Genomic DNA, 27,993 nt, shown 5'->3' with positions numbered 1-27,993 from the left:
ACTTATTCTTAAAGAGTCATCAAAGGTAGATATATCATCCTCATTTTTGATGTCAGTAATCTAGACATCAGAGGAAAAAAAACTTTGTTATAAGGCACACAGAGTAAAGTTATGTATCTCTCTGTTGTGGTTATTGAAAATGGTTAACCAATGAAAGAAATTACTATTTCTATTATCACGATTACTATTATCAGAGTGTTACCCACGCAAGAAGGAAGACTTAGTGTGAACTATACTATAACACTGGAATGTTCTATAAAGGCTGTCTGCTATGATAGATAGGAAAAAATAAACCCAACTACATTCTGTTTTGGATTCTTAATATTTTACTTGTTTGCATGTGTCGTAATAACTCCTAGCAATATCCATTTATTGTTCTTTTTAGGGGGTACACTTGATGAAGGCAACTAACTTACATTACATCGTTAACTTCGAACTTTAGACTGTGAAATCTACAGAATATTAGAAGGTCAATCAATGTAATGGAACTATAGTACATAATTATTCTGGTCCTTTTGACTTTGCCACAGAAGTCACAAAGAGAAGAAAGTATGTTCTAGGCATTAAGTAACCTCTTGTCATTTTTAAAGAGCCATCACAGAAAATTAGCATCTCTCTTAATACATAAGAGATTAGACTAGAATGTGAAAAGTCAGCGCTGCACACTGACTGGGTCATCAGTAACAGGCCCCGGCACGGCAGCGCTGAGATATTATTAACACAGCCCCGCGGAGGGAAGGGCGGTGCGGAAGGCTTCCGGTCACGCTTCCTAGCATGGAACAGCATCAGCTGGCTTTGCTGATTCTTTCAGGAAATCAGACTATTACTGTACTTTGAAGTTTAAAGCAAACAACATGTTTCAGACCTAGATTCAAGGCTTTGCTGAAAAAAGTTATAAGCAAGATGGTTGACATATAAGTTTAGCTCTGAAAGTCTCTGACAATCTCTTCTATTACTGAACCAGTTTTTAATAGGAAGTTTTCCAGTGCCCCTTGTCAGCCATGAGTAATTGTGCTAAAAATGAACAAACAAAAAGCAGTCAGATCCTTAAAGAAAGTGACAGATACTTTATGTCTTTTAAGTGCATTATAATTTCTTACTTATGAAGGAATTACCCATCAATGATTTTAGACCTGTGGTCTCGTATTTCATAACCTGAGGTATAATTTCATGACTGCGTATCCCACTGAGTTGAGATAGTTCAGCTTCTAAATGTGCTCAGGTTTACAGCTGGAGAGTAGCTTAGATATCTGGGTTAGTTAATATAATTTCAAGTTACAAAATAGTACCTGCAGAAGAAAACATTATTAACCTGCATGCCGAGTCCATCATGCCCACGTTTGTGTATGGGAGAAGGTTTCACACTGAGACAGGCATTTTAATGTTCATCCTAAATCAGTCTCCACAATTGTACAGCAAAATACACATTAACGAAGGCAATTTTCGATTATTCAGTCATTTTTGAAAATTTATTGAAAGGGAAAGACATTTTCTGAAATGTTATGGGCCTTCAGAAAAAGACTGAGATATCAGAATCTACCAAGATACTAAGTGAACAAGAGATCACAAAAGTAGAAAGAACTTACGCAAAATGAAGCACAGATGAGTTCACAGATAATGACTTTTATATTATCTATAATACTGAATACAGTTCTTAATTTTATATCATTGTTACACATTTATTACATTATTTTGGAAGATAGTTTGAAAAAACATAGTAACAATCTTGGTACCTCCCAAGTTAGACTAAGAGGTATTAGAACAAATAAAGCCACCAACTACCCACCTTAAAAAATACTGGATGCATTCAACAGAAATAGTCATATATGACACATGATTCAAATTTCAATTTAAAAGCATCAATTAATTGGCCAGGAAAATAACTCTGTTTAAAGACTACATATATATAACTTCATCTGTTTAAAGCTTATATATATATCTTCATTTGAACATTCTAGCTGCTTAGATATCAGGAAAATATAGTCTAAGATCCCTGAAATTTCAGAAATATTCTCTCCTACTTCCTAAAGAAAAGTTTGACAATAATTTGCATAAGTCAATACCGAATTTCAGACATCTGACGCTTTGGCTAGACACTGCATTCTGAAAAGCTTGCACATCATACGCTATGTGACAATGAGAAGAGGAAAACAAAGCACACGCCTCTTCCTGGGAGGGCTGAAATCCGGTCTCTTCAGTTGGGCAGATCCACGTTGTGAAGGACGAAGGCCACTCGGCTTGGAATATACACCTAAGTCAACACAATCATGTCAGTGCAATTGAAAGAAATAGTGAAAGTGATGTCATTAAGCAAAGGGATATGATGCCCTCTCACATTTGTTGTTATCTTGACAATTCTACCATCTTGGAGGAGAGACAATTTCACCTTTCCAACAGTTTTGGTGTCCCTGTGAGACTCATTTAAAATAATTACCACTAGAGGGCACCATAGGCTTTACAAAAAAAAAACCCAATATTTCCCCAGACACCATGAAGTGCTAAAGGAAGCCTGTCCTACAGGTCACAATGTTAGTCTTGTCAGGTGAAGAAAAGTAATATACAAAACACTGATTAACACAAGATAGTTATCATCTTGTTTTTATTTTCTCCTATCATTTTAAGGACAAAAACTTAAAATTAATATAAGGGATCCTAAGTGATTATGAGGCCCCTTGCCAGTTTAAGACCATCAAAAAGCTTGACACAGCTCCTTTTTGTATGAGTAGGTCCCTCATCAAGGCTCAATGCCACTGGTCTCTCTCCCCTTCCTTTCCTGCTCCAGCCACAGGTCACACCCCGCCCTTCCTCTGGGTCTCTGCCCTGCAGTGGCCTGTGCTCAGAACATCCCTAACTGTGCTACTTCTGTATCTCCTGCATCCTGAAATACCCCAGGTCCATGGACAGGTGTCTCTTCATAACATGAGATACAATAGTTTCCCCATTTCGTTTTCTATCACAGCACCATTTTTGTTACTTTCTGAACACAATACAATTTGTGATTTTTTTCAAGTGTATTATGAATTCCACTAGACTCTGAGCTTTACAAAGGCAGAACCACGTGTCTTCATATTCCTCTTAGCAGGTGCGAAATGACAAAGTAGGTGCCAAGGATGAATGAATGAAAAAATAAATAACTAAGGGGATAAACAATAGTGAGATCAGTATGTGCACTGAATGAGACCACTGTATGTCTCATGCATCTCAGATCTGCAAAAGAACACAATGTTTTCCCTTAAGGATTCTGTAATAAAGAACATTTAAATGGTAATGGAAAAAATACAATAAAAATTAAATGAAAAAAGAACACTTAAAGCTCTTTTAAAGAATCTAATAAACCAATATAGCTGGTTAGTTCTGATCATTAAAGATGAAAGCAGTGTTAGAATGATGGCATTTTGAGAAATTTATAATATGAATTTAATAACTAGAGAATAGTTTTCCTCATATTCAATTAAAAATAACATTGTTTAGGAAACAATCATCAGCAGCTGAGAAAAGTTTCATAAACGCCAAGTCACTGGGTAAGCTCAATGCTTTCCAGTCCGATCTGCAATCCAGTACTTCCAAAAGATCAACATTGTAGCCTTGCAGTCATTAAGTGAGGAGAAATCAGGCACAATCTGTTTCCCTATAATTTATACATTGTTTTTGATGTCCTATAGGTTTTAAACTACATCACAACTTAATTAGTAATGCAATCCCTTCTAGTCAGTATTTTCTCTTACTGATGAAAGGAACCTGGGGATACTCATAAAGCAAAGGAAGACTCCTACCAACAATCCAGACAGATCCAGTTCAAAGAATGGCATCTTTCCATAATTAAGCTGCAGATTAAGGCAATACAGAGCAAAGCAAAGGAGGGGAAATAAAAGAAACCAACAGTCCGATTTAACCAGTTCCCTCCCAAGTCTTATCAAAACAGGCATGAATCAGAAGACAGTGTCCGGGGCCTTCCAAGGAAATTTGCCATGTACTTACCCTGCTCTGTGTTGACTTTGTGGGATCATAGTAAGTAGGTACATAAGTAATTAGTGGGATAGAGGGTTATAATCAGAATGGTTCTCAATTGTTCTGTTATGAGTATTTTAAAACTGAAGACCAACCTAAACTTCTCAATAGCGTCAGAACTGGATTAGTTCCTTTTACATTAAAAACATTTCTCTGATGTTATGTGGTCCTATATGCATACAGAAGGACTCTGAGAAAGATGTAATGAAACACTCACGTTGGGCCCAGGACAAATAATAACAGGTCCCTGCTTGGGGGCACAGTGACATATCAGGACAAGCCACGCTGAGCTCCTATTTGGATCTTATGCAGTTCTGGCATCTGTTTGATTTATAATCTCATTCTGATTTAATATGATTAAATGGTAACTATAAACTGATACTTTAGGAATAATCTTACTCTGTGATCTTTTGGTATTTTAGCTAGCCCAAATTTAAAAGTAAAACACTGGGATGACCTAAGAAGTTCAAGGTTCACAATGTATGCATTTTCTCACTTTGGCATTTAATGGCTTTAAAAAATGCCCCAAGAACTCTCATTAAATGATGTCCGTCATTTCATGTAAGGAGCTTTATGACACCAATTGCAGTCCCACTTAAAGACCTCTTATTACTATCTGCTCAGAAGCCTTCGTTTGATAATTGTATAATGTCATTAATGGGAATGTTGTGTAATTACAGCACTTTTTTCACTGCAGTGTTAATTACCAGGCTGTGTTTATGTTGCTCCAGAGTTCCTTGCAGTACAGGCAACATGAAATAATTTCCCCAAGTAAGTGGTTTTTCTTAACTATGGCTGTATATGGAATTTTGAGTTTTCCTTATTAGGGTTCTGAGTTTGAAAATCAGTGTTCTTAGTGGTTAGGAAATGATCGGCAATTATGCTAAAGGACGTGTGCTAACCAGAGCTAAGCCTTATGATGAGACGGCCGGAGGCATGAACAGTGTAGGGGCTCTACTATAATTTAGCGCTAAGTTTTGGCTCTGTAACTCTCATTTGAAAATTTAATTCTAAAATTAGTTTTGATTCACAGCAATAGAAAAAGTATGAACACAATTTAAGATTTAAACATAAATGTTTAAGTATATTTAAATATGAACTATTTATATCCAAGTGCATGTATATAAAAACCATTTCGTATGCAGTGCAGATAATATATGGTGATACACAAATTTACTAGCCCATTTATTAGCCACTAAGCCCAAAGCATTTTGAGGCTAGGGTCACTTTAAGAACATATAAGACAATGTAATACATGGCCATGGATTTCATTTTGTCAAGCTATATTCACAGTCCACTCCTCACAAGAAGTCAGAATGCCACATTATAATCCACTTCATTTATTAAGAAAGTCGAAATGCACACTAACCTACCTAGTTACTCTGACTGCCCTGAGGACTTAACCACCAGGCCAACCATGAGTAAGGCTGAAAAACATAACTGATCACTCAACGCTGTGCTGCACAATGTCATCCGGGAAAGGGTTATCTTCTTCTAGGATCATAATTAAGTTGCTAAAATTATTTACACAATTTTTTAAAAGATTTTATTTATTTATCTTTAGAGGGGAAGGAAAGGAGAGAGGGACAGAAATATCAATGTGTGGTTGCCTCTTGTGGGTCCCCTGCTGGGAACTGGCCTGCAACCCAGGTGTGTGTCCTGACTGGGAATCGAAACATGATCCTTTGGTTCAGAGGCTCAATCTACTGAGCTACACCAGCCAAGGCTATCTACACAATTTTTTAAAACAGGTGTGACAAATTTAAAAGTAATTTTAAGTAAAATGTATTTAAAAGCTAATGTTAAAGTTTTCTTAGAAATTGTTAAATTTATCAATAGCCCGTAACTGAAGGATGAGGACATCACTCGATGATTCTTAGCAGTCTACATACATCTGTTGGTTACTAAAAGTTACAAATATTGTGAAAAATACAAGTGACACATATAATTTAAATTTTCATGAACATGCTTTAAGGTCATAAAATATGCTCTAAGAAAAAAGTCTTACTCTAATTCACTTTTTTGCATTAGGGTTAACAGAAAAGTGGGGCCATAACTATTTCTATATAGCATTATATAGTATCTTATCTAAGTTAGAAACATTAAAAAGAGTCAACTTTGAGAAGTTTTTTTTTTGTTTGCAAAATAAACTAAACATTTTCATAATTTTTGATAGAGTAAAAGACATTTCTCAACTGTAAGTTGTCATTTCAATACTTAACAGCTGAGGGATAATATAAAATATATGTCTATGCCAACTCCCACATCTAAACAAAAAAGTCTACTTTTAAACCCCTACATTTAGAATGGGAATAAAAGAGTGCGCCCTTATCCACGGTTTCTCTTCCTGAGGTTTCAGTTACCAGCAGTCAACCGCGGTCTGAAATTCCAGAATAAACATTATTGATAAGTTTTAGGCCGAAGGCCATCCTGAGCAGCGTGATGACGTCCCCCACCCTCCCAGATCTGAGCCGCCCCTTTGTCCAGCACCTGCGCGCTGCAGACACAGCCCACCTGTCAGTCACTTAGCTGTCCCGGTCACTACACGACCGTCACAGTGCCGCGGTGCTGTGTTCCAGTAACCTGTGTTCCACCCACTCACGGCCCCGCGCCAGGGCAGGGATGCTGGCAATCAGGAGAGACCGAAGGGCAGTACGATGCTTCCTCTCAGCGAGAAGGCGAGTGTGGTGCACAAAGACGTTTGGAGAGAGACCCACTCACAGTTTTCATTTCAGTACATTGTTGTAACTGTTTTTCTGTTTTATCACGAACAGTTGTTGTTTCTTACTGAACCTAATTCATAAATTAAACTTTACTGTAGGCCTGCTTGTACAGGAGAAAAACACAGCATACAGTGTTCAGCACTACCTGTGGCTTCAGGCACCCACTGGGGGTCTTGGAACGTTATCGCCTCTGGTCAAGGGCAGCTGGTCACTGATTCACTTCTTAATGACGAGGGCCTCAACTGGTAAAACAGTAAACGCTGAAACTATTGCTTTTTTCACTCTTCAGTATTGAGGCTGATCGAGTTACTATAAAGGAATCTAATTAATTTCATGTCCAATGATCTCTGTTCTCCCTTCTGTGCCATGAAATTTGAGTTTATGAGCCAGAGAAGAGACAGAAAGCCCGCCCCCATCCCATTCTCCAGTGCCCTGATTCATGTGTAGGTTAACACATGTAAGGTCCCGTATCAAAAACCAACATAGAAAGAAATGATTGCGCTAAAATGGACTTTCCAATAATGGCCAGTAAAGCAGAATGGAGACATTCTGTCTTGTTGCCTCTTGCCTGGCGTTTGTGAGATGCTCTGACCTCCGCAAACAGCTCCAGCAGCGCACCTGCAGTGAGTCCGCCTCGGGCGTCAGTTCCCTGAGCGCACACAGGTGGCGCCTAATGCGGCGCGTACAGCTACTTTAACATCCCTTCGGGCTGTGTTTGGTTGCTCTTTGAAAATAGATTTGACACTATTCAGCGGATCCCTTGGATTATTGAGCTCAAAAATTGAGCTTTAGCTAATGCTGTGTACCATTTCTGTTTGGGGCAGAACTTTCAAGAAAAAGGACAAAGTTATATTTTAGTCCCCCTTTCCCCAATTATTCTAGGTATGTGGGAGGCAGAAGCGATCTCTCATTGGTGATGAAATGAGACCTATAAGCACTTCTGGTCATGTTCAAGAAACTTGATTGGATTCCAGCACAGACGGATAAGTTTAATAAAGAGTTTCATTACAACGAGGCATTCTTGTAACCAGCATGCTTTTTAACACTTTTTTTTTTCTGGTTTTTCGAGGGTAAGTGTGAAGAGAAGGCATGTTTTAATGGATATTCTGTTCTATTTGTGCTCCCTTATTCTTACCTTCAAACCCGTGATCACTTCCTCTGGAGCCTCAAGACTTATTTAAATGAGTAATTCCTGAAGCACCTGTAGTTGCTGAAAACAGGACACTGCAGCTTCGGGAAGGCACAGCTCATCTTTACCTTTCTGACCACGTCCGCTCACAATTGTTATCCCAGGCAGTGAGGCAGTGGTTAAACTCTCTCAACCCTATTTCTCAGGTGTTTGCAATGCCGTATTCCTTGGCCTGTTATTGAAATGTATGTGTATTCTCCATTCCACCTGCTAATTTAGAAATGCACATTTCATACTTGCAAGATCAATGCAATTAGTGCTTGAAAAGTAATCTCCTGGCTGCTCCTGTCACTGGTTAGTTGGTTGTTTTAATTATGACAGAATATGTTTGCTCTCGCAAAAATGAAAGGATGGCAAGATAGTTGGTGCCCAGTCCCAAAGGCTGGGAGCCCTCATTTAAGATTATTTTCCCCAAAGTTGAGGGGACTTCTTAGCTGCATGCCTTCAAAACACCTAGTTATAATAATGTGCTTAAAATACCTAAGAAATGATACCTAAAAATAATAGTAAGTTTAAAATACAGGTGCAGTGGCATTTTGCAATTTCTCAGAATCATGGCTGTATAGAGGAACTTATACTTCCTAAGAGCCCCTTGCTGTAATGAGGATACTACTGCTATCCTTAATAAACAACCGAGGAAAACCGAGGCAAAAAAAGGTTAAAATATTCAATTCTTGTAGCTAGTAAATGGCAGCTGGGGTGGCAGGGCTTGGTTCTAAGTTCTCTGACATGACATTCTCTAGTGTTTTCACTAGAATAAGAATTTTATTATACAAAATTTTGCTGTCTGAATGTTTCTCCTTTCCATCTGGTTTAACTGGTTCAAGTTCAGCTATGTTGCAATCAGTTGCTACTTCTCCATGACGCCTCTTTACAAGATGAATCATCTTCCCTCACCCTGTCGGGGTCTCTAACTCTTTGGTTATTTCAGAGCTTTCATATAATCCTCTTATTCATTTCAGAAACTGCTTTGTCAATCTTAGTTTACATGGTAAAATTGAACATTTTGACAAACTACAGCGATTATTCTCTGAAGACAAATTGTTATAGCACTTTTGCGTCCTCTCTACAATGACTAGGTATCTACATTTATATCTACAGATGGATCAACATCACCATTAGTAACACCCAGGTGTACACACACTGAAGGTAACACCTGAGTCTCCTGTGGCCATTGCACTTTCTTCGACGCCTATGATCAACAGCTTAATCTCGCTCTTTGCATTTATTTTACGCCGCTGCCTTTGGAACGTCCATTCTGTATGCAACACGGAGGTTCACAGAGTGCGGCGCCGGCACCACTCTGAGAGGTGGGAATAGAGTTGAAAAGTGAGGACGCCAGGGGTCCCACACAGATTCTCCCGCATGACTTACACCTCAACTTTTGAAAAAATGAAAAAAATTAACAGCTATAATAAAGCCATTGATAGATTTGTTCGATCTATCCTGGCCTCATGAAAATGAAACAAATCTTAATCCAAGACCTCCCACAGGGAACAGAACGCAAGCTGAGACCAGCACAGAGGAGGGGAGGACCAGAGAGGGAGTGGCGGAGATGCTGCTCGGGGCAAGGAAAAACATGCGGGGCGTCGACATGGGCTTGAGCTTCTCGTGTGGACGTAAAACAAAGGAAGGATTCTTTCAAATGTGAAGAACTTCTAGATTCCAGATTTTAGAAAGGACTTAAACCTAGTAGTTTAAAGGAATATTCTTTCATTTGTGTTGATAACACAAAGGAAAAATTAGTTACATAATTTAATGCTTTCCTCGGTAATATGAGGAAACCAGAGAATTTTATAACTAGAATGAAATCAGTCAAAGACTGATTTCATAAAAGAAAAAATGTTTTATTGATTCTTTTAAGATGTTTAAAATTAAACTTCATTAGACAGTCAATAATGTAGAAACCTGCTTCATGTAAAATATTACAGAGGAAGCAGGAACACGGGAAAGTATACTGTGACATTAAAAATAGAAGTGTTCATGATAAAAAGAAAGAGTTAAAAATGCTTCCCTCTTATTTTTGGAGAAATAATTTTGAATCCTATTAAATGCAAGCTTCCCCAGACGTCCCCCAAATGCCCCTTACCCTGTTTTCTAAAACCCAGCTGGGTTGGGGAGCACACGTGGCATCTGGCTTTTCAGCAAAGTCATCATTTTCCACTCACCTCACTCCACATTTTTGCATGTTGCTTACATGTTGAGAAATGACTTCTTTGGACAAAAACATTACTTAAAAATAAAACATTAAATTTAAATGCAATGAGAATATCTTAAAAACCTTACTTACCAACAGAGAATTGGGAAGCCCATTATGTCCAAAAGCCTCAGAAAAGAAATCGGTATTGTGGTCCAGTCTCTGGTGTCCTCCGTATTCCGGTGCATCTGAATCTAGCACAATCTTGAATGTACAGGATTTAAGGAATCTGACCAGTTCAGGAGGTGAATGAGACATTGCAAAATACATTCTCAGACAGCAACTTAAAAGTGAATATTCTACGCACTTATGAAATCATATAATTTGTATTAAATACTCCACTTTGTAAGGCTCCAGAGATTCTCATGTTTCAAAGGAGCTCCACAGGTGACCCAGTCCACACCCTGATGGGACTCTTGTATCTTTCTGTCACAGCTCATTTCCTGACCATCTACGCTGGACTGAGTGTACCTTTAATGGAGAATCGACATCTCTCTTAATACAACTCATTCCCTTTGTTAGAAAGTCTCTACCATATTTCTACCCAGAAAATCCATAAAAGGTAAGTTCAAAATACAATAACTATTGAAATATTAAATGAGTTATGTTATCTCCATATGTTTTAAACCTATTCTCTATTTATCTACATTAGTAACTACATATTAAATATAATCTCAGAACCTTTAGTCATCCCTCACTTGATACGTTTTTTTGCTGCTTCCTCATCTCTGAAGCCACTTCAGTTTTCTAGACCCTGGTTATTAAAGTTAGGAACTCAGAAGTGAACCAAGAATCCACACGTGGTCTGAAGAGAGCAGGCCAAGCAGGCTTCCTCCTCCCCATGGCTCCCAGCAGCACGCTGCTGTTCACACCCAGGCTCAGGCCAACCTGCTATCCATCAAGCCATAGGATTCGTGTTGCAATCATGTGATCTTACTAAAATTTAATACCTGATTCTTCACGGAGTTATTAAACACGTTAGCATTACCCTATTTACAACAAAAGGAAAGTTATAGTTATTATGTTCAAATTTGTTATGCCTAGAATATCTGGACATGACCCGTCATATAAAAAAACTCTGTAAGAAAATGTACATAAATACTTAGAAATATGAGGTTTCTTTTTTAATTGAATTTATTGGGGTGACATTGGCTAATAAAATTATATAGGTTTCAAGTGTACAATATTATAGTCCACCACCTGTATACTGTGTTGTGTGTTCACATCCAGAGTGAAGTCTGCCATCACCGTCCCGCCACCCTCTTTCTCTCTGGCACTCACCACACTGTTGTCTGTGCCTGAGTTTTTGTCTGTTTGTTTGGTTTCGGTTTTGGTTAATCCCTTCAACTTTTCCACCCAGTCCCCCAACCTCTCTTGCCTCTGACAGCTCTTAGTCTACTCTCTGCATCTATGAGTCCGTTTCTATTTTGTTTGTTGGTTCATCTTGTTCATTAGCTTCCCCATACAAATGAAATCATATGGTATTTGTCTTTGTCAGACTGGCTTATTTCACTTATCTTCATATTTTCCAGGTTCATCCATGCCAAGAAACCTTAAATTTCTTTAGCCTAAGGAGGCATACAGACAGGTTTAAGCATTTTGTGTTTTCTTTTTCTGGTATAAAAACCTTTAACCTCAGAAACGTTTGCCTATTTTTATTACAGCGAAAATTGTCGCATTAAAAGTACATATAGGTAATAAAAATGGCCATCATTTTCACATTTAGAGAACCCTAACTGGGCAGAAAATCTGGATGGGGTCACTTATAGGATCTTTGCTGGAGGTGGTGGCTCCATTTTAGTCAACCCAGGTCAGCCAGTTCTGATTCAAATTCAAACTGGTAATCAACGTATTAGTGTGTTTAAAGGAGAAAGGAGCACACACAGACAGACAAAGAGACAGACAGATAGAGAGAGAGAGAGGGAGATTGAGATTCAAAGAATGACTACTGGGCACAAGCACATTCTAAAGTCACTAAATAAACTGGAAATAATTGGAATACACCAATCTATTTAATGGTAAAATATGGGTTGTGAAAATAATTGGAGACACAGTAAATAAATGAAACATTGTGGAATTAAAGGAACTGTTAAAACAAACATTTAGCTTTTGTTCTTCATTCTAGTTAACTCAATACTTGTACAAATCTTCAAATAGCAAAAACAAAACCATCACTAGTTAACAACAAAGTGTCTGAAGAAAGCAAGTGTATCATCAAAAACAGTGGATCACAATCTGTGGGATGAAAAACACTGGTGGCCGAGCTATTATAAGGGTTTCAACAAACGAGTGACTGTGTTATTATAAGGGACTGAGAATCTATTTGAGCATTAGGTATTGTGATTATACACATTTGATACTGTACTTCAAATAATGTGCATTTTTTAATTAAAATGTAGATTCATTTAAAAAGTCACTGAATTTATAGTAGGTTTGTACCTATATAATTTCTCAAAGATTGAAAAATTGTTCCTTCAGAATCACTGTTATATAAGGATCTGATTTCTTTTTGACATTGAAAGGGATCATCATACTTAAAAATGGTTAGAATGTATTCACTTAATATATGTAATTTGTGCTCATAAAGGAAAAGCTTACAAACCCCATAATGCAAGTTTCAAAACATCATTTTAGACCTATTTCTCTGATCTATAATTTAAAGGAAAAACTCTGCTGTGGCCACTTTTGGAGATGCCCAGCCTGCTGTGTGGCTGACCCAGAGAGCACAACGACCCCCTTAGAAAGTGCAGCCCTCAGACACAGAAAGCCCAACGATTTAAACACTAATAATTAAAAGTAATGATTGTGAAAGAGCTTTATCATTACTCATAAAAATCACTACCATATATTATTCCAGTATTAGCAAAACCCCCATATTTCCAGAACGTTGCTTAAAACACACATTTTTAAGTAGGTTATTTGAGCAACTGGCTTGCTCTTCCTGTTCCCTCACTCAGGCACCCCTCACTCCCTCTTAATAATGCGTGTGCCCACGCACAGGGTATGGGGCCCACGCAGCGTCAAACCCCACATTCCGCCAAAAATTTCTCTGAAAATATTACTCAGAGCTAATTTACACTTATTTAAACTAGCTTCTTTACGTAATTTTCAATTCGAGAGTAGATAGAATATATTTAGCAGGGCACCTCCACACGCCCTTTTGCTGTATTCAGTGGTAAGGACGCTGATGCTCAATTTGGGGAAACAAAAGTGGAAGAGCTGGAATATACACATAAGTCAAATATAGATCGGGTCACACTACTCTCTACAGGGGGCAGCTATGTTATGCAGAGAATAAGGCAAAGTGTTTTCAGGTGGAGTTTCCTGTTTAATTCTAGAGTTGAGATCGAAGAATAAAGAGGCCATAATGAACATGACATAACAAAAAGAAGAAGAAAAGCAGGTAAAATAACATTCATCTAAATGATCTACCGAATGAAATTTAAAAGACTGGCATTAAAGGACTGAATTCTATGGAGTGTGAATATCTGTGAAGTTTATTGCATTTGTTCCACATCCGTTTTTTGTTCATTAGGTTCATTTGGTCATTTTATTGAGTGAATACAAAATAGTGGAGCAAACATTTTCTTTGTTCATCTTGGGAAAATATAGCAGGGAAAGAATAATAAAATGATAGGATTATTTTAAGGAGATTTTTTAAAAAGAGACCTAATAGGTACCTATCCATTTGACTGTCATTTAAAAATATTATGATTTCTTCTTATTTTAAATTCAAGAACTTCCTAAGTATTTGATATATCAATCAACAGGTTGAAGTAGGTAAGATGTTTTAAGCATGATTTTATGATCTGTGTCCTTAAATTTGAACCAAGGAAGACAGCCATGTTCTGAGGACCTGTACTAATAAGAGTAAAGAACAGTGAAGGCATGAAGACTCTCAAATTCAATGGCTCTTCAAATACTTCAAAAGCTCCTGTGTTTGCTCAGCCACTTGATAAAGTGTCTGTTCAAAGCGTAAGGATTTTGATGTAAGAAGTACTATCATTTATATCATTCTGCACTAAGCTCTCTTCACTGCACTCCCACTGATGAAGCTAAGACAAATTATAAGGTACAATCCCTGAGGTTTCAAAATGAATGACAATGAAAGGGCTTCTCCAGTGGCCACGATGGCCATAAAGATGGCAACGCTGGTTAATCACCATGTGTCTTCAGATGAAGACATTGTCGATTTTAAGATGAATTATACATATATTTGTATCTCCAACAAAAAGAAAAAATACTATCATGACAATCACTGGTATCATGGTAAGATAAATCCCAACTGAAGACATGTTAAAATGTGGTAAAAAATGTATATTGGAGAACCTTTGCATGTGAAACGGGTGACTACAAAATACTGGTCCAAAATATTTACCTTGCTCAATTTGGGAAAATATAGTAGGAAAAAATGGTGGAATTTTGTTACAGAGATTTTTTTCCCAAAAGAAGATCAAACAGATCTCTATCCATTTGGATTGCACTTAAAACTATTTAAATATTTAGAAACAAAACAAGAAACCAAGGTAATTATAAAGAGAACAAATTGGTGGCTGGCAGGGGTTGGGGGTGGGTTGAATGGGTAAAGGAGGTCAAAAGGTTATTTATACACGAAACTGGTATGCTATTTTCAGATCTCAGTCTTTCAACATCCCACCCATGTAATTATGATTGCAGTAACTTCTGGGAGCTAAGTAACTGCAGAAGAGAGAACCTATATCACAGGCAGAAAACTTTAGATACAAAATTCTAAGCAACTTGGAATAAACATCTGGTAGACTAAGAACAGGTGCTGAAAAGCAAGGAGAGTCTTATGTTTGCAACAGTGTAAAAACAACCACCCAGCACAGGGCTGTCCTGATGTTCTAGCAGCCCTTCCCTTTTAATCTTTCACATGTCAAACTTTATTTATTGGCCACTGCAATCCATAAAACTTTGGGTTACTGCCCTGGCTGGCATAGCTCAGTGGATTGAGCGCCAGAGTATCGCGGTTGATCCCGTAGCACATGCCTGGGTTAGCGCCCGCAGGGGACTGAGAGGCAACCATACATTGATATTTCTCTCCCACTCTTTCTCCTTCCCTTCCCCTCTCTCAAAAAAAAAATAAATAAATAAAATATTAAAAAAAAACAAAAAAAAACTTTGGGTTATAACTGTATAGCATTTCAAATATGTTTGTCCTTTTTAATAAATAAATAGAGCTCAATTATGCCTACTTTACATTGAGTTGCCCTCTCTGGTCTCTTTCCAAACATAGGAGTGCAGGGACTTGTGGGGAGTTGCTGTATGTTTCAGAAACATGTGCCTGTGGTAGTGAGGGGGGTAGGTCTGTGAGATTTAGGCATTTCCACCTTTCTGTGATCTAGAATATGTGGTAACTTAAAAATTCACTGCAAATGAGTTCTGATATTTTAATTATTTTTCAAAACAATTGTATTGCAATGAGGCATTTATTACTATGTTACTTTTAAGGGAAAATATCCATTTAATTTTTTCTCTCCTTGATTTTAGTTTAAAAAACACCCTAGTGCTATATTATTTTAAAAGTAAAACAGACATAAAAACATTATCTCCAGTCCCTGCAAGGTTACTTCCTTGTCTGTAAATTTTTTAAAACTATACAATGCACAAGAGCAATAAAACAAACTCAAAGAATGAAGGGATCAAATATCATTATCTACCACATTAATTACTGGATTGCTATGCCTTTTCAAATGCATTTTCATGCAAATTATTACTTTATTCTTAGGCATGCTTAATGACACAGAACAATAACTAGTAAATTGAAGGATAATAACAAAGTTTTGAGTGCTACATATTTTTCTGTACAAACAGAAAATATATTCTAACTTCTTTACAGAATATTTTAACCTAGTTAGGAACTTTTCTTTGTTCTATAAGATTACATAACTTTAAAAAAATTTAAAGTCATTGTTTCTCAATAACTCAAGAAAGAATAATAAAGGAAAATTATACCCACAGTTTAGCCTAATCTTCCTCAAAAATAGTTGCTGTGTGTCATTAAAGACTACCCAAAGAACTTGTAAATTAAATTATTTGATGAAGCAATAGCAATTATTTAGAACTGTAAAATTAAAAAAATGACAGATTTTTATTTAACTTTTAACCATGTGCTTTGTCATCAAAATGAGTTTCAACCATGCAGACTGAACTATACCTTTTAGACAAACACTGTGCTTTGAACTCAAAATAATTTTGACATAGGCTATAAAGAAACACCTTTCCTCACACTTACTCAAATACAGCATTCAGTGGATTCTAATGCAATATGTATAAATGGAAAAAATAATTGGAAACTTCAAAGCCTGAAAAATAATGACAATTATGAGAAGTAAGCATCCCTGAACCACTTCCTGCAGACAGTCAGGGGTAGGAGAAAGCACCCCACAGGAGTAAAATATGGTGGGAGAATCAATGGGCTTTGGGGTCCAACAACCACATTCTAACCCCAGTTCTGCCAATTATCAGTTGTGTGCCTCCAAACAAGTTAGTGAACTTCACAGAAGCTCAGTTCCTTGGTAAAACAGAGGTACTATGTCAGAAAGCTGTGAGGGTTCATTGAGGCAATGTACATCAAGTGCTTAAAACAGGGTCTAGCTCTGAAAAAATTCCCTAATTATTAGCCGCTATTTATGTTATTATTATTATAGACCCTGGACCACTTAAACTGCTGTTTTAAGTGATGAAAAATACAAAAGTGAATCTATTTATTCTGTAGCTTCCTTTTTCCGCCCAACTTGGCCTCTTCTTCCTTGATGACTTTTTTTGCATTCCTTCCTCCCATGTCTTTGTCCTCACTAGAATCTGAACATTTTTCCTCCTACATAAATTTTTTAACATTAGAGCTTAATTGCATGGTACACTGAACTATTTGAGGACTAGACACCTTTTTAAATTTTAAGTTGTTGCTGCTCAAGCTTCTGAAATGATTGGAAGGCTAGTGTGAATGCACTAACTAGAAATTAAATACCTTTCCACACTCTCTTTCACTTGCCCTGACTTTTTTCCATAGCATTATCAACTTTTAACATACTATACATTTTATTATTATATTTTTGGCCAATATTAAAATGCAATTTCTATAGGGAATTTCTGTCTTTCCCCACACCTTTCTCTCCTCTACCTATGCCCGAGATTAGAATTAGTCATACTTATTGTGTGGGTTTTTATTATTTTATAATAATGAAATTATACTATACTCCTTGAATTTTTATCTGTGCATGCTGTCTTAAATGTTAAGAAATAATTTGATAATGCTTTGCCATAAAAAAGAGCTTTAATTGTCTTCCCTCTTTTGATGGTGTTAAATTATCATATTTGTGAGACAACTATAAATGAACAACAATAAAAAAATTCTGACACAATCCCATTTCACTATAGGTTTTAACTCAAAATGTTAAAATATCCTGGCTGGTGTGGCTCAGTGGATTGAGTACTGGACTGTGAACCAAAGGGTTGTTGGTTTAATTCCTAGTCAGGGCATATGCCTGGGTTGCAGGTCAGATCCCTGGTGGAATACACTGGAGAGGCAACCACACTTTGATATTTCTCTCTCTCTCTTTCTCCCTCCCTTCTCCTCTCTAAATATAAGTTAATTAAATTAAAAAATATACATATATTTTCCTTCTGTTTGGAGAAGTCCCAATCATTAAACAAATGCATGTCAGTTTGAAGCAATTAATTCTCGGGAATAATTCTGATTGGTTTGAACCTTGGAAATAGACATTTTACATAATTTTTAATTGAAGTGCATAAATAATTATGTGTTTACTAAAGTAAGCATATACTTAACAACTTGCAATATCAATTTGACTGGCCAGTTTTCTTTGGACAGAAGGCTGAACTTATACATAGAGGATCAAAATGAAATGTCAAAGTCATATATATATGTATATATATGCATGCATGTGTATATATATATATATATTTGGCAGGACTAGGATATACACATAAAAATAATATTTCCTACCACTCTACCACTACCTTCCAGATAAAAATGCAAAGAATATGAATATTAAAATAATTAAATTCAAATCTTATCATTTTAGCCTTGATAGTAGACACATCCTTTTTTTTTTCCTATTGGAAATCATAGTTATTAGGAATATTAAAAGTTTAATGTATATTCCTCTTTTTCTTTGAACTTTTAAGACCAAGTAGGAAATCACACCACTATAGGACTCAGTCTGTGCTTCTGGAAGCTGAACGAGAAGGTTCTAAGCTGGCATCCTGTAAAGCAACAAGGCACTAGCAATTGCAAAGCAAAGCTTGCAGGTGTGTGTATTTGTGTGCACACACATGGGCATGTGCACACACACACACCATCAGTCCCAATCATTCCCAAGCATTTCTGCACACATAGCCCATAACTATTATAAGTGCACCTAGACTGATAATTGTGAGGGAAAGTGTTCAAAGTAAACATTTTCCCACAGGCACAGAAAATATTAGTGAGAGGACTTCAAACACACACACACACACACACACACACACAAAAGGAACTGAACCCTCAGATGGTCTTATCTAGAATCCATGGAAATCTAGTAATGACAACAAATTTCTCCATTTGTAATATAAGAACCAGAAATACCTACTACTATACTGTTACTACAAGTAGCCATACACGTTATATAAACCTTAGGGAGATAAAAATATTGGGGTAAGAGAACAAACTGATGAAAATGTTTCAGAGTCAGAGAAAAACATGCTACCACCAGTGAAACTTATTATTCTTTTGTGTTTCTTAGTTTAAAACAAAAACAAAAAGGAAGAGTGTTGGAAGGGAAGTTGTGGGGGAAGGTTAGGGGGTAAAGGGATTGAGCAGAAAGGAAAAAGGACTCACGGACGTGGACAACAGTGTGGTGACTGCTGGAGGGAGAGTGGGACACAGGGGTAATGAAAAAACACAATAAAGATAAAAAAGAAAAGAAAAGTGAAATTCAACTATCTCCCTAAATAACAAAGAGCTCATAGGGAAAATGACAGTAATATTTATAATTTTTTACAAAAATAAATTTGTTTTAAGTAATGTACCTATAATAATAAGATAATTATTGTTTCCCAGTAAAAGATAATTTGATTACACTCAATTAAATTATGTATTAAATAATTTTCTTGGTAGCATCTACAGAATACTTTCCATATTCAACAATTGATGCCATATAACTAACCAAAAATAATCATACTTAATTACACAAATAAATTTCACACATATAATAGGAATTAATTATACATTTTCATCATTAGGCCAATAAATACATTAACAGAATTAGAAATGATTGTCACACTTGGTTAATACTGAAGCCACTGTGTTCAATAACACATTGTTTGTGGCTCTCTTTTCCCACTGTTCTCTGGAGAAACACATTCTTCTTTTTCTTTAATTTTTTAAAATTTTAATTGTTGTTCAAGTACAGTTTTCTGCCTTTTACTCCCATCCCAGCCCACCCACCCAGCCCTCCTCCCTCCCATTTCTACCCTCCCTTGTTTTTGTCCATGTGCCTTTTATACTTGTTCCTGTAAACCCTTCCCCTTTTCCCCTGAAATTCCCTTTTGGTTGTAGAATCCACATATTGTTGGAAGCCCTTAAATTATTATAGTGGGCCAGTAATAATTACATTATGACTTAATTTTAAAATTCTCTAGGGGTCTTCAGGTACCCTTTTCACAAATAAATGAAACATGACCACTCAGCTTGACCCTGTGGGGTCTGAGTAAGAACAGCTTAACAGAAAATGATGAAAATGAAATTTCTCACTTACAGAAGATCTAAGCAGCTTTCTGTTAGGCAGAGAGATTTACTGGGGAAAAAAAGGCTAATGTCTACTGAGATCCGGAAGGAAAAGGTAATTTAATTTTCAATACTAAAAATTTACCTCAGACACAGCATTCTGTAGTTTAAAAAAACACTGGCTAGATTTATTTTTTAAGATGGAAGAAAACCATCTGTTTTGAACTGGTTAAATAGAGGACTATTTTCAAAGAAAGGTTAGATGTGAAATTTTCAGGCCAGTGATCTCATTGCAGATTTTTTTCTCCCATATTTGCAATGCTGTTCCCTAGGAAAGGAAAAGATTTACTCAATGAGATAAAGAGTGTAAAGTAGAGGTACAAGGCATACAGTAAGTTTGTAATAAGTGGTAGCTCTTATTAGCACAAATGTTTTTCCCCATTTGTGCTACAATTATAAAATGATTATATACTATTTTCAAAGATATAATGTTTCTGATATTTTTTTTGTAGGGAGGGCAAGAAATTGAGGACAGAAATCTTGATTGAGCTACTGTTAGATGAATATCTGTCACCAAAGGAGACCATCACTGCACAACGGGGCTATGAAGCAAAGAAACACAAATGCTGTTGAACATCTCAGAGCAGTGAACACTGAATAGCACTCAGCTATTCAGACAAAACAAAACAAAGCAAAAAAACCCCACAAAAAACTAAAACCATTTGTTTGTAGTAAGGGCTTGCTCATTATTCATTACTGCCTATAGTTTTATGAATATATATTAAGCCAATCTAAAAGTGTTACAGCAGTTGAAATATTTTAATCATGCAAAATGTTTTTCTTTGTGATTCATCTCAAATTCACGGGTAGAAAAATGACACTAAATCATAAGCTCTTTATCGCCAGTGGAGGTAGGGGTATGCATCTGTCATTACCATTAAATTACAGGATTGTTGAACAGTGTTTAACAATGAAAAACTGTCAAACAACCACTAGGTAATGTTTACAAATATTGCTCTCATCTTGAAACTAAGGAAGGCTAACCTAGGCAATGAGTGTACATCATTTTGGAGCTAAAGAAACAAAAGGAGGACCTATATTAAATACAAAATTGTTAGTAGGATTAACAGTCGCTGTTCACATAAAAAGCATAATCATTAAATTGCAGCACAGAGTAAATAAAGCAGACACACACACACAGCAACACAAGAAAAAAAAATTCTTGCATCTGTTCAAAGCCATTGTTGTAGGTCTTGTCAGAAAACCTTGTATTTTTAACTGTTTTAAATCAAAATATCTATAACCTGGAAAACTAGAACACTAAGTTGAGATACTCTACTTTTTTTTAGCCAAGAAATAACCTTTACATATAAAATCTTGACTGAATGTGTCATTTGGCTAGTCCTGAATTAAGTCCTTTGTTCGCATTTGCTGCATAAAGCACAGGTTTAATAAACACAGTGTTACATAACCAAGCTTCAAAGGCTTCTATAAACTAAGCAACTCATAGCAACGTCTCTGCCTTCAGCAATCACACTCCAGTGAATCATCCAAGTGACCTTATTTGCTCATTAAAAACTCTGTGTACAGGTTGCAAATGTCAGAACCTAAATTTACATTTTAAAAAGCACTTCTTGCAGCAGTTTAATGAAAATATTTCAATGATCTCGGGTCAAATCCAACTATTTACTGATCTGTTCCCTTAACTTTAAATATTTTTGGCCTAGATTCACACACTCTTCCCAAGCCACACTTCTTGGTCGCTCCACTTAACCTTCCACTGTTGTTGACACATTATTGGAAAAGGGGCTGCTATCCTTTCTATCCCCACCTCAGTGGCACACTGACAGATAATTTAAAAAATTGATTTTAGTGTTCATGTCTCAAAATGACATGAATCTGTAGACACCAAGAAACACACCTTATAAATAAGCTGTAAGGGCTTAAAGTTTCCTCTGAATATTATACAGTTGACCTAAATTGATGTGATGCCTCAGAGAAGTTTAACTTTGAATACTCACCACAACACATTTATATTCCACTCTAGAATGTGAACAAAATACCCGACCTGAGTTTTACCTTTTTTTTTTTCTTGTGTAGGATGTTGACCAGGGTCACAGGGAAGAAGTTCTGGGGAAGAATTGGTGGGGTGTGATGGTGGAGTGTTGAAGGGAGGTAGCTGATGACAGAGAAGCCTGCTGGTACCATGAAATGTGTGCATAAATCTTAGCCTGCTACCTATCTTCCCAGAACTATTTCAAGATCACTTTAGACATTCCAGAAATAAATCTCCATCAGTAATACTTTCACTGCTACCCCCACCAACCCCACATCAGTACCCAAGAACAAAGTGGAAGAGGCACCATGATATGGTAGGAAGAACACAGGCTTTGCAATACGCTGCTCAACATTTGTCAGCTACATGCTGGAGGAAAGGCAGGTAGTTAAGGACCTCAGTTTACTGATCTGTCACATGAGGTTATACAGTCTAGCTTATAGGGCAATACTTAAACTAGATACTTAATGAAAATGGCTAATAAACAGAAGGAACTCAAAAGAGGTCCCCTAATGCCCACACTCTCCCCCAAACACTCAAAATGTGGCATCATCATTTATGCTATTGAGAATAAATACGAAAGAAGTTTGCCTTGGATCCTTAGCAGTTTTCCTTTTGATCTAAAGCTGATTTGATAATGTTGTAAGTGAAAAAAAAGAGGGAAGGAATACAATGTTTCTGATAATACAAAGGGCATATTGTTTCTTTCTCTACAGCTAAGCAATGTGGAATCATAAGCAAATATAACATTTCAGGAAAATATATATTATCTTCCTAAGCATGAAACTTATCACCTGCTTATTTACCCATTATATTCAGATCTCAATTCTGTATGACCCACATTGCTATCTACTGTATTCAAGAGCACTGGTGATTATTACACTGAAGATTAGCAGCTAAAAAGACCAACATGGGACTGTGCATAGGCCAAGGATTTTTGCTGCTGCTGCTTATTTTCTAGAATGTGGCCGTAGACTCTTTGTACAGAAACAGTGCTATGTCCTTTCAGCGTAACTGTGAAGACCACTTTCAGAGCTCAGTGATACGAATCAGACTTCCCTCTTAGATTTCCAAATATACTGTCTTATTTTGAAGTGATAGTTAAAAGCATCCTTGAAGTGTTTCATCTAGCTTGCCTGGCATTACCCCCAAAATAGCTCCCCTTACAACGGCTTCTCGGGAAGACAGTCACCACCTATTCCGTGCAGGTTTGAGTGAGAAATGATGCCTTACTATTTGGTAAACAGGATATATGGGCTCAAAAAAATGAAACTGCTCAAGAATTCAGACGTGTTTTCTATTGCAGGTTTATATTTCACAGTGACAGAAGTTCAAATGACTTCTTTAGAAACTTTAAATTTGTTCTGGCACCAAATCCTGCTTTCCAGGGAATTAAAATTTTGATGAATTCCTTGACTTCATTAATATATCCCATCTTGCCACTGCAGACTCCTTACAGTGAAAATCTGTTCCATTCACGGACTCAGTCTCTGAAAATACCAACAGCAGAGACCACTTTGGTAAAGTCAGGACACAACCTAGGAACCCTAATATTTTTTTGTACTTTCTGTATATAAAATTAGTGTGTAATGTTTATCTACAATGTTGTTTAAAGGTATAAGAATAAAGTCAAACAGATGACAGGCCAAAAAAAGATGAGACTTGTAAAATGTTAAGGCAAATACAGCCTTAAAGCCAAGCTTCGAACAACAAGAAGCTGAAAGGATAGATTTATCGGCTGCTTATGGTACAATCATAACAGATTAATGACAGAGAGCTGTTCTATCCAATATCCTTTTATCTTCTCTAGCAACAGGGTAAAGGCAAAAACAATACATGTTTTTTCATGTTTCATGTTGAATTTTGGATTTTAGATTAAAATTATTAACTGCATAAAGAATAAGAGAGATACAGTGAAGCACTAGTACATATAAAGAAAAACTAAAGATTTTTATTTGAATGCAAATACAGTATGGGCAGAATATGTGATGGCTGCTGGTGAAGCTGATGTAACTATGGGGGAGCAGTATCAGGTGCAGGGAACAATGCGGCACTCTGTGTCACACTTGCCGGGCCATCTGGGAATACCGAGGTGTTTGCTCTGGGGGTACAACGTAAGAGGAGTGTGAACAGTGATGGGTGATAAGGGAGACGTGATGGTAAGAGGTCTGGGAAATTTCATGAGAATCTATGAAAGAACCTGGAGGTCGCTGGTCTGGAAGAAGAACTGACTAGGGTGTGGTACGGTGAGGGACATGTTAAATGCCTTTCTCATTTGTGTAGCTGGCATGCAGAACAGGGATTGGCCTGAGTACAGAACTAATGCATTCACATGTAAGAAAAGATTTATAAAAACTTTTAAAAAACTTGAATTTTTTCTTGTGAAGTAGTGAGATTCCTAGAACTGGAAAGTGTTCTAATGATAGTTATTATATGTGGAGGAATTTATAAATATCTGCACTGAACTGGGTCACTGGAGTACAGAGCATCATAAAGTCCAGAAGATTTTTTATGAGCTGTATCTATGAGTTTAAGCTGGCATGATGGACATAGCGCTAGTCAGAAGAGGTGGTCTAAAGTACGGTGGAAATTCCCTCCTGCTTCCCTCCCCTCAGACAAAAATCCTCATTATAACAAAACTATTCCATTAAGTATCTTGGTCCATTAGGTCTTGCATACTTCTCGGGTATTCAAAGAGACTTACTATAATGCAAACGTCTCCGGAGGAAGCAGTGACATATGGGGATTAGTAATAGGTTGACATAAAGACAGGAATGAGAAAGGCTGCAAGAGTGGATAAGATCCATGTGGAAACAAATCCCTGGAAAACAAAATCACTGTAGGAAAAGAACCAACAATATTTTTTCGAGGTTCTCCTAGAGATCCAACAGATGACTGAGGCTTCAACTACTAGTTCTAAGACATGGCCCAATTTTCCAAGGTGTCTATGTCATTACAGATTTTAATGGGTACATTTCTGAAAGGGATCACTAAGGTGGAGCGTTTAGTGTTTATTACTGGAAAGAGGGGTCTGCATAACAGGGGCCTATTAGACATTTAGAGAAATCACTAAATTTCAGGAGACCCAATTTATGTTTTTTTTTCCCCAAAATCAAACTAGACTTTCGGGTACAGTATAACTTTATATCACTAAATAAAATTAATTTTTGGGTAGGGTCTACTATGTAATTGTATGTTTTATTCAATAATATTTATTAAAGTTACATAGATATCAGGAGATCAATGTAGCTTAGAACCAAGATTTTTCTTATAAACATAATTATTGAAATTCCTTTGTTACTGATCCTAAATTAAGCTCTTATGCTCTATTCCCAATTGTTCCTCCTTGCTTTGCTATACTTAGTGATAATAACATTCTATTCTTCCCATTGTTTAAAGTAAAACTTTCAATTTTCTCTTCTACATTTCATGTACAGTTGCTGAGTTCTTCACTACAAGAAAGGCCTTCGCATATGGTTATATCGTTGTCATTACTTTAGTTCATGCATTAATTATCTTTTATATGTACTACAATTTCTCCTAATTAATATCTGTACTTCCAATCTGTCTCCTCAAAAAAACTCTCCTATACACTGGGTACATGAACCTTTTCCTAAAGTATACATTCTTATCAAGTAGCTCCCTAGCTCAAAACCTTCAGCAACTCTCTATAAAACTATGGAAAAAAAGCCTAAACTAATTAACATAGCATTGAAATCTTCCATTATGTCATCTTGACCTATCTTTTCAGGCTACTTCCTAGTGTCGCTTTTTATGAGCACCACTCTCCAATTAATCCATTGTGTTGCCCATTATCTAAGGCTTTTCTACAGCTGACATGGTCCTCAACATTTCCTACTTTAATTTTACCCATTTCTCAAGGTCCTGGCTTAAAAACCTTTGCCTCAATCAATCCATCAACCACTAAATCAATCTTTCCCTCTTTTTCTTGCGCTTGCTATCCCTTTCTCTCCCACCCCAACCAGGCTTAAATCATCACTCAATCAATCAATTCCATTTTTATTTTCTTTTCCTGGTCCTCTGATCTCCCTTGGAAGATTCCTGTTCTCTCCCCATTTATTGCATTATGCCTACAAAATCGTTTGGTTTTATACATCTCTTCTCCCCCACTTAAGGGTTAAGAACAGTACTTACGAAAGACTGCAGTAGATTCCAAGAGTTCTGTAAATGTATTTTGGTTTGATTATATTTTGATTGTAATTTGATTGTATTACATTATTAGGTACGGAAGGATTGAATCTGGGGGTGTTATTTTAGCAGTTCGGAGCTGAGAAAGGTCATGTATGAGTTGCCACAGGTCTAGTATTTGTTTGCATTCTTCACTGAAATGATGAGGGTGAGAACATTTGCTTCCTTTAACAGTACAGCTTTTTATAGTGCAGATAATGTTATAACATTGATTTTCCCTTTCTGCCTCTTTGTACATACACAGTTCAAAAGAAAATTTGCTAAAGCAACTTCATTCTTGAAAGACACAGAAATAATACCTATTTGCCTTCTGTTGTGTGGAAGGTGACATTTGGAAACAGGGCTGTTGCCTTGCAATTGTAACAGGTGTCAGGCTTTGGACTCAATGCCTGCTGACACGGTGCAAGTTTGAAAAGAGAAAGACAGAATAAATCAGGGAATGCAGTGATACTGTCACCATGCGAGGGTTACACAGCCCCAGGACTTTTATTATATGGAAAATACATTTTCCTTACTGTTAGAGCCACTTGAACTGGGGGTTTATCTTCTTGTAGTGACAGAGACCCTGACACACAGGACTTCATGTTGGTGTCAGGCACTTGCTCAGGTGGCAGCCATTGATCATTTTTAGGGCTCCAGGGAAGAACATGATGTCTACTGCCTACTTAACAATTTGTGCTGCTTTGTTGCTAGCTCCTTTTTTTTCATGGATTTAGTGAGTTATAATCTCTTAAAATACACTGTACTGTTTCTTTTGTTACAGTTGTCAACTTAGAATTACTAAGTTTTTCTTCTTCATTAATTGAAAAGCTCCACGAGACCCTGACTGGGGGGCTCCGTTGGTTGGAGCATCATCACCAAAAGGTTTTGGGTTCAATCCTCATATGCTGGGGACTCTTCTGCCTGGTTTCAGGAGTTGTAACTACCCTCCATGGCTAAGGATGAGTGAGTGACCTTCGGAATGTGAGCCACAGGAGACAAAGCTTGTCTGGTAGCAAATGCTGACTCAGTTTCCTCTCCCTGCCCCCAAAGCATGGTCAGAAATCAATGATGGGTAAAACTCCCCACAGAGAGAGGGGCAACCTAAGCCAGACTTGATCACTTGGGAGGCCTTCATGGAAGGACTGGGGGACTGCAACAAAGAGAGAGCAATGGACCCTTGCCCCCTGGCTATGTGACTTAGCCTAAGTCCCTGTGTCCTCTGGGAGAAGCGCTTCCTGGCTCTAATCCACTGAATACTGAAAACCTGAGGGGGAGGGGTGCAGCTCCTTGCCTTGCTAGAGCAGTATCCGGGGATAAATCTGGCATCAGAAAGAATTCCTAGAAATCCTGTGAAACCTACTTTGCTAAGAAGTGTTTTCATTCATATGGTAAAGGTCTGAGCAGAAAATGACTATGTCCCCCAAAGTTTCTGCAACCCCCTTCCTGACAGATTCTGACTCAGACTAAGTCCTCAGATTTCTTTGAAATGTTATCTACTGTTTGATCCTTGCCGCCCTGTATTCCTGTGTATTACAACCCAATAAAAGCCTCTGGAGGAAGTGGCTCAACACCTTTTTCCTCTGAGAAACTGGCCACCTCTCCTCCCCAAGCAGATCATGTCCTGGTAGTGTTACTTTCACCGGTGGTGGACAGGGGGAGGATCTGAGGGCAAAGTCGCCCCCACACCCATACAGGGCACATATGGTAGACAACCAATGTTTCTCTCTCTCCTTTTCCCTCTCTCTAAAAGCAACAGATATCCTTAGATGAGGATTAAATACATGTATATTATATATTATATCCATACTTATTTATATCTCTATCTCTATCTCTATCTCCCTCTATCAAAGCTCCATGAGGGCAGTGACTGTATTTGTT

General features: G+C 37.2%; 1 protein-coding gene across 1 annotated transcript in view; it reads right to left on the bottom strand.

Moving 5' to 3' along the window:
* Positions 1-1,455: 1,455 nt before the first annotated feature.
* The window catches only part of GBE1 (1,4-alpha-glucan branching enzyme 1), a 274,759-nt gene continuing 248,221 nt past the window's right edge, over positions 1,456-27,993 (bottom strand). The window contains exons 15-16 of the mRNA XM_053667205.1: positions 10,211-10,328; positions 1,456-2,251 (exon numbers count right to left, since the gene is read on the bottom strand). Of these exons, the coding sequence (XP_053523180.1) occupies positions 2,195-2,251; positions 10,211-10,328 (175 nt within the window). The 3' untranslated portion in view covers positions 1,456-2,194. The remainder of the gene's footprint in view (positions 2,252-10,210; positions 10,329-27,993) is intronic.

Source organism: Artibeus jamaicensis, unplaced genomic scaffold (genome assembly GCF_021234435.1).
Source record: "Artibeus jamaicensis isolate MK-2021 breed Jamaican fruit bat unplaced genomic scaffold, CSHL_Jam_final contig_466, whole genome shotgun sequence".
Taxonomy (NCBI): Eukaryota; Metazoa; Chordata; class Mammalia; order Chiroptera; family Phyllostomidae; genus Artibeus; species Artibeus jamaicensis.
Note: the sequence above shows the minus strand (reverse complement) of the source record. Positions and strands in the feature narration are given on the sequence as shown.